At 43.8% G+C, this 13,595-nt stretch overlaps 1 protein-coding gene across 1 annotated transcript in view; it reads right to left on the bottom strand.

Moving 5' to 3' along the window:
* Window positions 1-353: 353 nt before the first annotated feature.
* FAM186A (family with sequence similarity 186 member A) overlaps window positions 354-13,595 on the bottom strand; it is a 59,034-nt gene continuing 45,792 nt past the window's right edge. The window contains exons 4-9 of the mRNA XM_056848954.1: window positions 12,573-12,749; window positions 10,215-10,871; window positions 7,776-8,843; window positions 7,304-7,532; window positions 2,529-2,721; window positions 354-551 (exon numbers count right to left, since the gene is read on the bottom strand). Of these exons, the coding sequence (XP_056704932.1) occupies window positions 354-551; window positions 2,529-2,721; window positions 7,304-7,532; window positions 7,776-8,843; window positions 10,215-10,871; window positions 12,573-12,749 (2,522 nt within the window). The remainder of the gene's footprint in view (window positions 552-2,528; window positions 2,722-7,303; window positions 7,533-7,775; window positions 8,844-10,214; window positions 10,872-12,572; window positions 12,750-13,595) is intronic.

The following is a 13,595-nucleotide window of genomic DNA, read 5'->3' on the forward strand; positions in this document are numbered from 1 at the left end:
AGTGAGCCAGCAATGTGATTGATGTACTTTGGAAGACAGAGCTCTCAGCACTGCCCTTATTAGCAGAAAGATCTCTGTATGGCTGTGCTGATTGGAGAACATTTTTGCCATTTACCTCCTTGTCACTGCTTTATTATTTTCTTCTTCTCTTTTTTGAACTCTAAACCAGACAGCCAGGTACTAGGATAATGGCCAGTTCCAAATGCTCCTGAATATTAACAAGTGTCCTTAATTTTTCAACTTGAATTAATTATAATTATGAGATTAAAGAAAGGGATGTGCTTCTTTTTTTGATTAGTTAAAGACCCATTGATTGTCCCTATTTCCAGTTATACTGTACCCATTGATTGTCCCTATTTCCGGTACCTGTACCTGATGATAGCTGAGAATGCAATAGGTTTCTTCACAGCAAACAGGGGGCTTCGGTATACTTTGGGTCTCATGTAAACAGGTCCAATGTGAGGCATGGGGTGGGTCTCCTTTGGGATTCCTGCTGCTTTGGTCATCAGAGGGCAGGGGGTGCTGAGCTGGAGTTGGTAGCTCAGGCGAAGCTGGAAGAATGGCAGAGAGAAAGAGCTGTTACTTGCCTAACTTAATTAATTGTCCAGGCCTAGAGAGGAACCATCAGGTGGAGTGGGGGCCAGTATAAAAATCAGTGTAGTGTAACCATTAGAATGTCATCCTAGGACTAGAGACAGCCAGTTTCAAATCCCTGTTCAGCCACCAAGTTCATGGGGTTACCTTAGACTAAGAGTTCATAGCAGGCCCAGCTTACCTCACAGGGTTATAGTTTTTTTAAAAATTCCATTTATACCCCGCTCTCCCCCAGCCAAGTCAGGCTCAAGGGGGCTTCCAACAATAATTTACAATTCAATATAAATATAAATATAAAATTAAAACATTAAATTTAAAACCATTATTTCCAGTTTAACCCAATAAAATGGCACCCTATCTACAAATAATAGAAAGAGAAGAGCCCTCGGTGGTGAGGGTGGTCAAAGATGGACCTGGAGACCAGCGGTTATTCGAAAATTCCTGGGTCTCCCAGAGGGTAGAGTCAGGTGGAATAAAAGAATCAAGCGGAAGGGGAGAAAGGAACAAGAGAGGGAAGGAGCAAGGAAGGGGAGAAGGGAGGGGAGGCCAGCTGATCTAATCAGATATAGGGAAGATCATGCATGCTGTCCTGCGCTCTTTGGAGGCAAGATGGGATAAAAATGTAATAGAGTTAAATGTGGAAGAGCTTCTGCTTTGCATGCAAAGCAGAAGCTCTTCCACATTTAACTTTTATTACATCTCTATGGTCGTCATTCTTGCCCTAAACCATCTCTCTCTCTCTCTTTGTCTTTATGACAATTGCAAGAAATTCAGCGACATGCTTGGTAACTTCCGGGGATTTATCCATCAGTAACAATTTGATACTCTTGTCTGCTGAAGTTTTTGGAACTTGGAGGTGAGGGTTAATTAATTGTAAACGCTGATGAGTAAAAAATGGACAACACAAGAGGATATGATGGACAGAGTCAGGTTCTTTAAGATGACAACTACAAAACCTTTTCTCGTGTGGTACTTTCTTATATCTGCCACTAACCATAGGTGAAGGAAATATATTCAGCCTGGCCAACATGAAGGCCCTATGCTGCTGGGGGAAAACTAAATTTGAAAAATACTGGGCCAAGACCATCTGTGTGTAAGTGAGGCCAAAAGCACATGGTGAACAGGTCTTGTTTGCTCCAGCAATTATTATTTGTTGTTCAATATCCCAGATCCTCCTTCAAATCACCCGGAGGATGTGGGTTTCTCCAGAGTTGGCCATGGCCTCCAAATCAATACCTATGGAGTGGATTTTTTGTAATATCAAATGAGACCATTTAGAAGTATATGGGTCAGTAAGTAGACTGGCTATGGGACTGTTGGAAGGAATTTGGAAATGGAGGTGCAGCCAGTATCTAATGGTCAAAAGCCAGGCTCTAGTTTCCAAAAGATGAAGACCCAATTCGGCACATAGTGTGAGGTAGCCAACTGAATTGGGAATACCAAGAATGCGATGTAAAAAAACTGAGTTAAATCTTTCAACCTCCTTGTTAAAAGCCTGAATCCACACTGGAATTCCATATAATCGATGGGGGATTACAGTGGCATGCAGAAGGTCCCATGTTCAATCCCTGGCATCTCCAGTTGAAAGGACCAGGTAGTAGATGTGGAAGACCTTGGCCTGAAACCCTGAAGAGCTACTGCCACTCTGAGTTTATAGTACTGACCTTGATGGACCAATGGTCTGATTCAATATAAGGCAGCTGTGTGTGTGTGTGTGTGTGTGAGAGAGAGAGAGAGAGAGAGAGAGAGATTAATGAAATCATAACAACCAATTATTGACCAAACGTCTCTCTGGTGTCAGCTTACACAGTGACTTCTGCTTCATAATATGGTTCAGGAGTGGAAAGGTTACTCTGCAGTTTTACTTTAGTGAAACTAAAGTCAAACTAACACATACACCTGCTTGGAGATATGAATTCACCCCAAAAGCTTACCTGAGCAAACAGATCAATCATATTTTCAATGTTGTGCTGACGCTTCTTCTCCACAGCCCTCTGGCCAGTTCTCCAGTTCTCCAGAACCTTTACCTGGTAAGCATCCAACCTCTCCACAAATCTGTACAATTTTTGCACTTTAGCACCATCCTTGTCATCTTTGGCAGCATCTAACTGTGCAGTTAAGATTTGCCTGCAAATTGAGATGGGGGAGTTGGGAGTAAGAGTGACAACACTGAATAAATGCTTCTGTTGCTGAAAATAAAGTTTAAAACAATTAAAGTGTAGTGATTTAACTGGCACGTAATTTTTAAAAATACATCACAATTGTATGCCATTTCCCCCTTCTGATCAGACAAAGAGGAGAGAAGCTGCTGTGGTAGCTTTAAAGGGAAGGAGAAGAAAGTGGTTACAGCAGCACTGGAGGAGGGATGGAGAGCTGCTTTTAACTGCTTGGAGAGTGATGGGTCTGTTCCCTCTCCCCACCACTGGTGCACAGTTTTAACTGATTTATTAGTTTTGTTCCAAAGGAAATAGTTCAAGAGGTAATCAATAGATTCTCCGTTTTGTTTCACTGTTAGAGAATCTCAGACTTTCCTCATCCATCATAATAGTCCAGATGGGAACTCTGGTTCAGATCTCGTGATACATTTGTTCCCTCTCATTCCAGACCTTCTCGCACAATTGAAAGAGGGCCGAATCTTCACCAAATTGGACTTGGTGGAGGCTTACCACCGAGTCCGCATACGAGAAGGGGACTCTTAAAGCCTCTGGAGACCCCAACCATGCCCTGGGAAGTGATCGCCATGGATTTTATCACGGATTTGCCCCCAAGTCGGGGAAAAACTGTACTGTGGGTGATAACAGACTTATTCTCTAAACAGGTTCATTTTGTTCCTTGTGCGGGGCTACCATCGGCCCAGAAGTTGGCTAAACTGTTTATTAATCACGTGGTGAAGCATCATTCGATCCCGAGGAAGGTCCTCTCCGACAGAGGGGCCCAGTTCGTAGCCAAATTCTGGAGGGCTTTCCTGAAAGTCATGGGGGTGGAAGAGCAAGGACTCTCTTCGGCCTACCACCCCCAGACCGATGGTCAGACCGAACGTGTCAATGCTGTAGTAGAATGCTATCTAAGGTGTTATGTCAATTACCACCAGGACGATTGGGTAGACCTACTGCCTTTTGCTGAATATGCCTACAATAATGCCCCCCATTCCTCCACAGGTTTCAGTCCTTTTCACGTGGTTTATGGAAAGGACTTTGGGCCCTTTGGTTCTCCTAACATCACTCCTGAACTTGAAGGGGTGCAGGAGGTCCAGGATTGGGTACAAGTAGTGCAGACCACTTGGCCCTGGCTGCAGAAAAACCTGGAAAGGGCCAAGCGCAAGTACAAAGACCAGGCTGATAAACATCGGTCTCCGGGGTGGGAACTCAAGGTAGGAGGGCAGGTTTACCTTTCCACAAAGAACCTACGTTCACTTCGGCCTTGCAAAAAGCTTAGTGACAAGTATGTAGGTCCTTTCCCCATCACCCGGGTGATCAATGACGTCACGGTAGAGTTGGAACTTCCCAAGTCTCTTCGAGGGGTGCATCCGGTGTTCCACATCAGCCTACTTAAACCGTACGTCGCTGCCCCTCAGTTCCACCCCCTCCCTAAGTCCGAAGTTCCTACAGTAGTGGGAGGGGAATCGCATCTTGAAGTTTCTAAAGTGTTGGACTCTAAGCTGAAAAAGGGAAAACTGTTCTATTTGGTCTGCTGGAAGCACCTGGGGTCCGCCCAGGATGAGTGGGTGGCTGCTCCCCATGTGGCGGCTCCCCGCCTGGTTCGAGAGTTTCACTCTGCCTATCCGGACAAGCCTCGTCCGCCCGGACTCGGGGGAGGGGGGCCTTAAGGGGGGCAGAATGTGAGGGTCTGTACACCTTGCTTTGGGTAGGCCTTTGCCGTGTATGTTTCCCCCCCCCCTCCCTGGACTCGTAAAAGCAGTCCAGGCCTCTTGACTTTCCTTGGTTCAGGCGCAGCGTCTGACGGGCCCCAGGTTGGAATGTCTCTTCCCTCTTCCCACGTCCCTCCCTTGCTCTCACTGACTCCCTTCCACCACTGTGGCCTTGGTGGGTAGATAGTACTAACAAGCTCTGAGTTCTTTGATGTTTTGTACCATGCACAATTATCTCGTAGATTCCCATAACATACGTTTGACATCTGCTTCCCTGTAGGGGTTATAATTCTGTCTTTATGAAACCGTATTCACTTGCAACTTTACCAGTGTAAGGCCTGTACTACCTGAAGCTTCCAATAAAGTTCCTTGTTTCTGCATGACAGTCTGAGCAAGTGATTTTATGGAGTTTGCACAGGAAGGTTGGGAACCCTCACAGTGATTTGCTGTGGGTTCGATGCTGTTGGGAAGTGCCCCCCTTTCTTCCCCATAGTTTTGGCTGCATCTGTGCACCACCTGGATTTTTTTGACTTTTCTGCAGTCTTTCCAGATCAATGCTTTTTGATAGATCACAGTAAAGCTAGGCTGGCTGCCATGTACGTTAGGAAATTTGGATTTTCCCAGTCCCATCCACACAGTTTCCTGTGTTGGCATATTGATATATTGTTATATTGGTGTGTCCGTTACCCCTTTTTCAAAAACATTGGGAAGTATGTGTGTGGGGTGTGTGTGTGTGTGGCTGCCATGGGGACTAGGGGAGGGAAAATGTGGGGAAAGCTGCCATCTGGAAGGCTTGTTGCTGCTCCATTGCATTGGCAGTGGCCCCAACACTGAGACTTCCATGGGGAAGTGTTACTGTGTGGAAAAGGCCTTAGTTGACAGTTTTGTAATGAGTTCTCTATGGAGACAGCAGTAAAGAATTCTATTTATTTATGAGGCTAAACAGGCTGCCATCAAGGCTCCCATCCTAAGTATACTCACTAGAAATCAAATCCCACTGAAATCAGTGGGATAGATTTCTGACTAAGTGTTTGTGGGTTCAGACCGTAATGCTGGTTCCTTTGGGTGTTGCTTAGTTTCAAGCAGTTCAGTTCAGTTCAAAATTCTATATCTTAAAAAATTCATGTCACGTGTAGTACTACTTTACTTTTTTAGTAAAAAAAGATGTATTGTCACAAAAGGGGGTAAGCACAATGACTGCCTTTTCCTTGAAGAAAAAATAAATACAACAACTGTAGGAAACCCTGCAGGAGGAAACACCATATGGAAGACCATTAGGAAAAGAGAAGTGATGGACAGGAAAATGGTTAAGCACTCCTCCCTGACAACCTTTGCTTTCCAAGTTGTTGTCTCCTGAAGCTGCTTTCTCTAAGAAGAGCAATTATTAGGCTTTTGTTACACGTGAACGCATGTAATATGCACTCTCCTTTGCTGTTTGGTTAAGTGGTTTGTGGATTTTTAAAGTTGTTTTTTGTATGTTTAAAAAGGTAAAGGTCCCCTGTGCAAGCACGGGTTCATTCCTGACCCATGGGATGACATCACATCCCGAAGTTTACGAGGCAGACTGTGTTTATGGGGTGGTTTGCCAGTGCCTTCCCCAGTCATCTTCCCTTTACCCCCAGCAAGCTGGGTCCTCATTTTACCGACCTCGGAAGGATGGAAGGCTGAGTCAACCTTGAGCTAGCTACCTGAAACTGACTCCCGTTGGGATTGAACTCAGGTTGTGAGCAGAGCTTGAACTGCAGTACTGCATCTTACCACTCTGCGCCATGGGGCTCATTTTTGTATGTTTAGGCAGCTATTATTTTGTAATCCACCTTGGACCTCTTTTCAGGGAGAAAGGTGGGCATAATTATCTGAAATAAGTAAGTTGTTGTGCTGCCTGCTTTAGTAGTTGTCATTCCTAAATTGCTCTGCTTGTATATTTAAAAAATAAATAGATATGGGTTGAATCCAGAGATCCATCAGCAGATCCATCCTGGTTATGGCTCTTCCCTGCTTTCTTCTTTCACCAATAGTACCTTCTGCCCCTGAAAAATTGACCCCCAAGATTATGGGACCACTGTAGAGTAACAGCCCTTGAAGTCAGTGTAGAGTTGCCAATCTCCAGGCGGGGCCTGGACACCTCTCTGAATTACAAGTGATCAGTTCCACTGGAAAATGGCTGTTTTGGAAGGTGGTGTTTATGGCATTATAACCCACTGAGGTCCCACTCCAAACCATGCTCTCCCCAAGCTCCACCACCAAATCTCCAGGAATTTCCCAACTCATTATATCCTTCCTGGCTCTTCTCTCAGTGTTCCATTGGTGAAATTTTGTTCTGTTCCTAGGTGCAACCAATGTTTCTGTTATTCTTTGCAGGTTCTGCAAACCAAGGAATCAACTTTCCTGAGATCAGAAGGTATTACTGGAGGGAAGAGGGGAAGTTCTATAAGTTAGCATATCGCTATTATGGTATAATATTATCTCTTACATCATTATATTCCAGTGCTGTCAGGGAAATAAAAGAGACCAGTTCTAGAACTTTCCACTTTGTGGGTAAGCCCAGGGAGCCACTTTCCTTTTCATAATTCTACTTAGTACTTAATAGTATTTCTTATATTTTATAGGGGGAAAACATTCAAACTGATCAAAAAGTTAACACAACAGAGTTCAGGATGCATTCCTTTGCAGATGATAACTGTAGTGTAATTTGGCAAAATCTCACTGGATGGTTTTAAATCCCTTCCATCATAGTCCATCAATTTAATCTGGTAGCAGTGCATTAAAAATAAGTGCCTGGGTGGTGTGCTTCCAGGATGCTCTGGTTCACAGGAGATTAATACGTTACTTTTTTCTTACCTGATTGCCTGGAGGCGACGGAAAGCGATGTATTTCTGGAAGAGCAAGGCAAGCCTTTCCACATTGCTGTGTAACACTTGAGTAATTATGTCTTTGGCTTTGATATACACGTCTGAGGCAAGTCCAGTCTTCTGGTTAGCTTCTTCCAGCAGCTCCAGGTTTTTCCTCTGAGCTTCCACATTTAGTGAGTAACGCTTCTCAGTGATGCTAGGGGCAGGAAAACCATCATCTGAGGGAAACAGTTTAGGAAACAAAGTGCTGTCTAGGTCAAAGGAATCTAAATATATACCACTAGGTTCAGGGCTAAGCTGAGGGGTAGTAGGAAGTGGGCCAGCTTTGCGGGTAGCAGGAAGGAGATCATCCGTGTGGGCAGTAGGAACTAGTAGAACTTTGTGGGTTGGAGGCTCCAGTTTGATGGGTGAAGATTCCCTGAATTCCTGCCGTTGTACCTCCTTGGCCAACTCCCCCTGACCTCTGGTCCTCAGCATTTTGAGCTTGGGAGCCAGGATCTTCTCTTCATTCTGTATCTGCCTCTGCCTCTCCTGCACCTTCTGCTGCTGGGTCTGTCGCTTGCTCTGCTGGATCTGATGCCGTTGCACCTGCTGCCGCCAACGCTGCTGCAGTTGTTGACAACGTTGCTTCCAGAGGCGCTCCTGTTCTTGCAGCTGCTGCTGCTGCTCCTCCTGCCAGTTCTTGTACTGCACCTCCTGCACTGCCTTTTCTTGCTGCCAGGCCCTGAGCTGCTTCTCATGGTCTGCCAGCTGCTGTTCCCACTGGCTTCGCTGCTTCTCCTGCTCCTCCTCCTCCTCCTGCCAGGCCTGCAGCTGCTCCTTGCGCCAGGCATGCAACTGCTCCCAGCGCCCCTTTTCTTCTGTCTGCTCCTTCTGTAGCAAGAGTTGCTCCTCGTACTGCTGTTGCATTTTCTGCAGCTCCTCCTGCATTTGGTGCAGCCGCTCCTGGTGTTGCTTCTCCTGCAGCCACCAGTATTGCTGCTGCGCTTCGTGGTCCTGCTTCAGCTGCTGCCAGTGCTCAAGCTGGGCATTCCAGTGCCACTCTTGCTCCTGCTGCTGGTGCTGCTGCTGTTCCCACTGTTCCTGCTGCATCTCAAATAAGTGCTGCCAGTGCTCCAGGCTTTGCACTTCCTCGTCCAGCCTCAGGCGTTCCTCCTGCAGCCGCAATTGTTCCTCCTGCAGCCTCTCTTTTTCCCACTCCAGCCGCTCTTGTAGGCGCAGGAGACAATGCCCCTGTTCTGATTCTGACTCCAGTGAACTCTGCGTCTCAGTCTGTTGAAGCTCTTTTCCTTGACTTTTCTCATCCTGGACCCACAGAACCACTTCAGGTAGGTGAAACAGCTTTTCCTCCTTGGGATGGGGATACTTGGATGAGCCTTCTCTCTTCCTTTGCTGCTTTTGTTGATCCTGCGATGCTGCTTGGACTTTTCTCAATTGTTCCAGGCGCTGCTTTGATAGCTTGCGGTGTTTGGGGGCCATGGGTTGTTCTCCTCCTTCTTCAGGAAGACTCAGAGAACTGACTGAGGATTCTTGGGATGACACAGAGGGAGAGTCAAAGGGAGACTGAAGTTTAGTTTCCTTTTCCTTTTCCTCACTCCCTTGGCTTGAGATCCTCCGCCTTATTATGGCACCTCTGTATTTGTGTTTCATCGCAGAGAAGCATTCATCCAGTTTTCTATCTATTTCCTGATAGAGATGTTGGACTTGTGGGTTGGTAGGTTTAGATTTCTTAGATTCCTTCAAGCTGTCTGAGGAAAACTTCTTTAGCTTCTCCAGTTTGTCCTCTATGCAAGCTAGGATGGATGCCTGAAACTCTTGCAATGCAGACTTCATGTCCTGGCCAGAGGATGCTTCATCAATGCTTTCTCTAGATTTAGATAATTGTTCACTTGCAGAAGCATACAGTTCAAGCCTTTTTAGTATGGGTGCTTTGGTAAGCTTGTCTGCAGGGAGGCTTCCAGGTGTATGTCCTGATGTATCCTCTTCAGAGGTTATGTCTAATACCCCAAAAAGTTCTTTGATAGTCTTTTCGTCTATCACACCACCTTTCTCCCTAGCAATCTCTTGCAGCTGTATACCTAAGTCATGGATGACATCACTTATAATCTTTGCCTGCCTTCTTTTCTCAGCTCCTCTTTCACTGATGTCTGTTGGGCTCTCCACCAGTATACTTCTAGGGTCCTTAATTTCTTTTTTTTCTATGAAACTGCCAACTTGCTGCTTCTGTATCTGCATCTTGCCAGCATCCTGACTCTCAGATTCGATGTCTTCAGCTATTCCCATTAAGGATTTTTGGGATGGACTTCCCTCTGGAAATTCTGTATCCAACTTCTCACCGCTATCTGGAGCTGTCAAGGGTGTCTGAGCTGACATTTCTTGTAGGAATTTAACACGCTTTTGGGATCTGATGGCATGTACAACCTTCTCCACTGATTGTTTTAGTGACAGCTTTTGTTCAGGAGGTTGCCCATCCCACAGGATGCTTGAAGGTTGAGCTTTCTCTGTCGGAGGTATTGGCAATAGTTTATCTGCAGACAACTTGATGTCCTCTTTGGTTTTGGGGGTGGGGACACTTTCTGCTAAAGACTGTGGTGATGATTCCCTTTCAGAAGTTATTTCCTGAATGCTGTCTTGAAAACCTGTTCCAGATGACTGGGATAAATTGCTATCTGTGACAATTGTGGCTGTTGCTAATTGGGATTTTTGTAATTTTTCTATAGGAAACTCCAAATATGATTTTTTTTCAAGAGGGGCTGTTTCTTCTGTTGACTTTTGTGGTTCTTTCTGTGGTGTTGTCTCCTTCTCTTGAACCTTCATGACCCTCTTAATTTGGCTATCCTGAGTAAGGGGGGTCTGAAATTGTGTTGGGGAAACAACTGATTCCAGCTTTTTAGTGTCACCATCTTCTGACTCATATTTCAGCTTCCTCGTCTCCAAGCTTGAAGGTTCTTCCGTTTCCATACCAGGCATAGCTGATGGTTGAAGTTGTTTTACAGGTTTTGTCTTGCTCACATCTTTTTGATCATCCGCTTCCGGCTTTGCTTTCTCTTCAGGAACCTTGCTTAAAGAAGACCTGCTGAAGGGTTTTTTCATCTGTGCTCTCTCATGTGCACTCTGCAGCTCCCTTTGCATAGCTTCATTGGTGGTGAGGAGTACCTTGCATCTTTCTTCAGCGTTGTGGATTTGGAGTTCCAATGCTGCCTTCTTCTCTATGATCATTCGCAATTCCCTCTGCAGGCTTGTAACTTTAGGGTCTTGCCTTCTGTCTTCTGCTCCCACTTCCAACTTGATTTTTAGGCTGCGGCACTGCCTAGTGAGAAGTCCAAAGGCTTTTGTCAGGTTTGCCACCAAGGCTGCAATATATCTGATAGCATTAACCTCTCCTTTGTTGAAGAATGAAAGATCGGCAAGTTCCAGTATCATTTCGGTAACTTCGTTAGTACGAGCGTAAGTAAGGACTTCATCTTCTACCATCTGCGCTGCTGTCAAGGGCTCTGCTAAGTCAGGCTTCGCTGCCACTTTGTCTCTCCAGGCTTTAAATATGCCAACTCTGACAGCTGTGACAATGAGAGAAAATTAGATTTTGGGAGAAGTGGAAATATATGTAGTACTTGTTTTGTTATCAAATCTAAACTTTTACTGATTAAACTATATATAAAATGCATACTTTACAACTTAGAATATAAAATTGTACTATTAGCATATCTTTGGAATTTAAAAGTATATATCTTCACTTTCTATAAGAAAAATTTCAAGTACCCATTACTTGAGAAAGAAATGCAAACTGCTGCACCCCCATGCTACTATCACACATATATCTTTAATTTTTGACATCTGAGAAGGTAGGAAAAAATAAAGTTTAAAGTAGAGAACACATTCTGCACTATGCAAAAGGAAATATATTATTTGGGCAGAAAATTTTACAGTCATAATTGGTAGGACTAAATTTTATAATACTAAATTTTATAACATTGAATTTTTAACATTGAAAAAATAGAACTTTTAAACAATGTGCTATAATGAAACACATTATAGCATGTTGCGAAAACTATTTACATTTTTAAAAAAAATCTAGAAAATGTTGATGGAAAATAGAAAAAATCCTCAGACTTTTTTATTCCATACACTTGGAATGGGTTAAATGCTTTGTCAGACAAGGTGGGTTTTTTTCAGAGATATTTCATAAGAGGATTTTTCCAGTACTCCCCCAAATTTCCCAATTTTTCATTGAAAAAAACAGGGAAAAGTCCACAGAAAAAGGGGGACTTGCCACCCCCTTCGTTTTTCCAGGCCTTCACATCTCTACTCAGTCCTTCACTGCTGCCATTCTTCCCCAAGCCACTGGACAGCTTTTTTTTTCAGTTTTCCAAAAAAGAAAAGAAAAAAAGATAAATAACATATTGCTATAAGGATAAGCAATAGTGACATGCCAATCACTGATTTTTAAGCTGCAGCATTGTGTCAATGACATTTGGTAGTTGACATATCACTATAGCTTAATATCATTGATTGGCATATTGCTGTACTTTAAAACTATATTGATATGTCAATTACTGTTGGGGTTTTTTTAAGCCCTCTGGTAGCACCAGAAAGCAGGGGGAAATACCATGCGGGGGTTCCATTGCTGCTGCAAATGCTTCTGAATTCACAGTGAAAATGGAAGGAAACTGGAAAATCCTTGTTGTGCAGATACATCCTTAGTTGGGAAGTAAAGAGCTACTGGACCAGGGATTGTCACAAGTAAGCCTCCTTATAAAGCAAGAAAACTCTAAAAGATCCTCCCCAGTTTTGTAGCAATTATACTTCTCTATTCCCTGAGGGAGTATGAGCTGATCAGACTAGAAGGTTGGGAGAAAAGGTTCCCAGTATACTTCAAAAGATCCGAAATATATAATTGGTGATGGCAAAAAACTTCTCAGTAGTAGGGTCCCCCAAATCATAAATTATTAGGAAGGGCACAGAGCTGGCAGTATTGCACTGACAGTAAAATGAGTAGTACTTTAAAATATGATCAGGATATACAGAAACTAAATAAGGCTTGCTCCTTTCCTAACGATTGACCATATTCCCTTACCAAGGCCTGCCTGCTGTTTCATAAATTCTGATACTGCACTAATTGCCCAGGAGAAAGGCCTCCTTAGCCTGACTTTCCAAAAGCTTATTATTTTATCTGCAACTGGATTTTTCCTACCAGGAAGCCACGGTTTGCAGGTGGCACAAACTCTTTTGCCTCCAGCCTCTTGTTCATGGTTACATACCTGACTTTCGTCTCATCCTCTCTCTCTCTTGTAAGATTGGGTAACACATCTTGATCAGATGCAAAATGTTTTTTTGGACGGCATGAAAGTGTTTCAGGAGCTTCTTTTCTGCCTCTTCAATCCAGTCTTCGCTGATAATGACTTTTTCTTGAAGTTCAATTGTTTTCATCATGTCACCTGGGATTTTAAAACCAAAATTAGATGAAAAGGAAGTGTTTATTATGTAGCAAGCACACTATGTCTTTTTTTTTTTTAACAAATATGGTTATCCTGGTGAAACAGAGATTGAAGTGATCAAATAGTTCTCAGAACATCTTTTATGATCAAAACAGATGAGGCACTGGGAGTTCCAGGTCTGAAGCTCCCAGCAAATTTTGAAATCCAGTTATCTGATGCACTGCAGAAGGGGGTGGGATGTCAAGTCTTGTGCCATTTTCCCAGCCTACAGTGACCCTAGATGAATTGCTATCTGCCCCATTAAGGAACCATATGGATACAGATACCATACTCTTACTCCAGTGGAGTAAATAGAGCCTTTCAAGTTAGGAAAATGGAAGAGAGAACTCTTAAACTCCCCTCCCTGCACACTGTAGGCCTGATTTGAATTGGGTGCCTACATGCCTTTCAATTAAATTTTTAAAAATGCTTGGAGGTTGGGAGACCTCTTGTCTAGTTTTCTCAGCCTCTTACATTTCTGGGAAACCCATGCTTCTACTTTCTAAGACTAATGGCACTTTCTTCCCATATATGTCTTAAAGAACAGTTTCACTTAAAAGGATCTCTTGTCTCTCTAGCAAATTATGTTGCATGGTTCCTCCAAGAAGTTCAGGATAGCATATATTTTCTCTTCTGTACTGTATTCTTACAGCAACTCAGTGAGCTAGGTTAGAAGAAGAGTTGGTTTTAATATGCTGATTTTCTCTACCTTTTTAAGGAGAATCAAATCAGCTTATAATCACCTTCCCTTCCCCTCCCCACAACAGGCACCTTGTGAGGTAGGTGGGGCTGAGAGAGTTCTAAGAG

This window comes from Euleptes europaea, chromosome 1 (genome assembly GCF_029931775.1).
Source record: "Euleptes europaea isolate rEulEur1 chromosome 1, rEulEur1.hap1, whole genome shotgun sequence".
Classification (NCBI taxonomy): Eukaryota; Metazoa; Chordata; class Lepidosauria; order Squamata; family Sphaerodactylidae; genus Euleptes; species Euleptes europaea.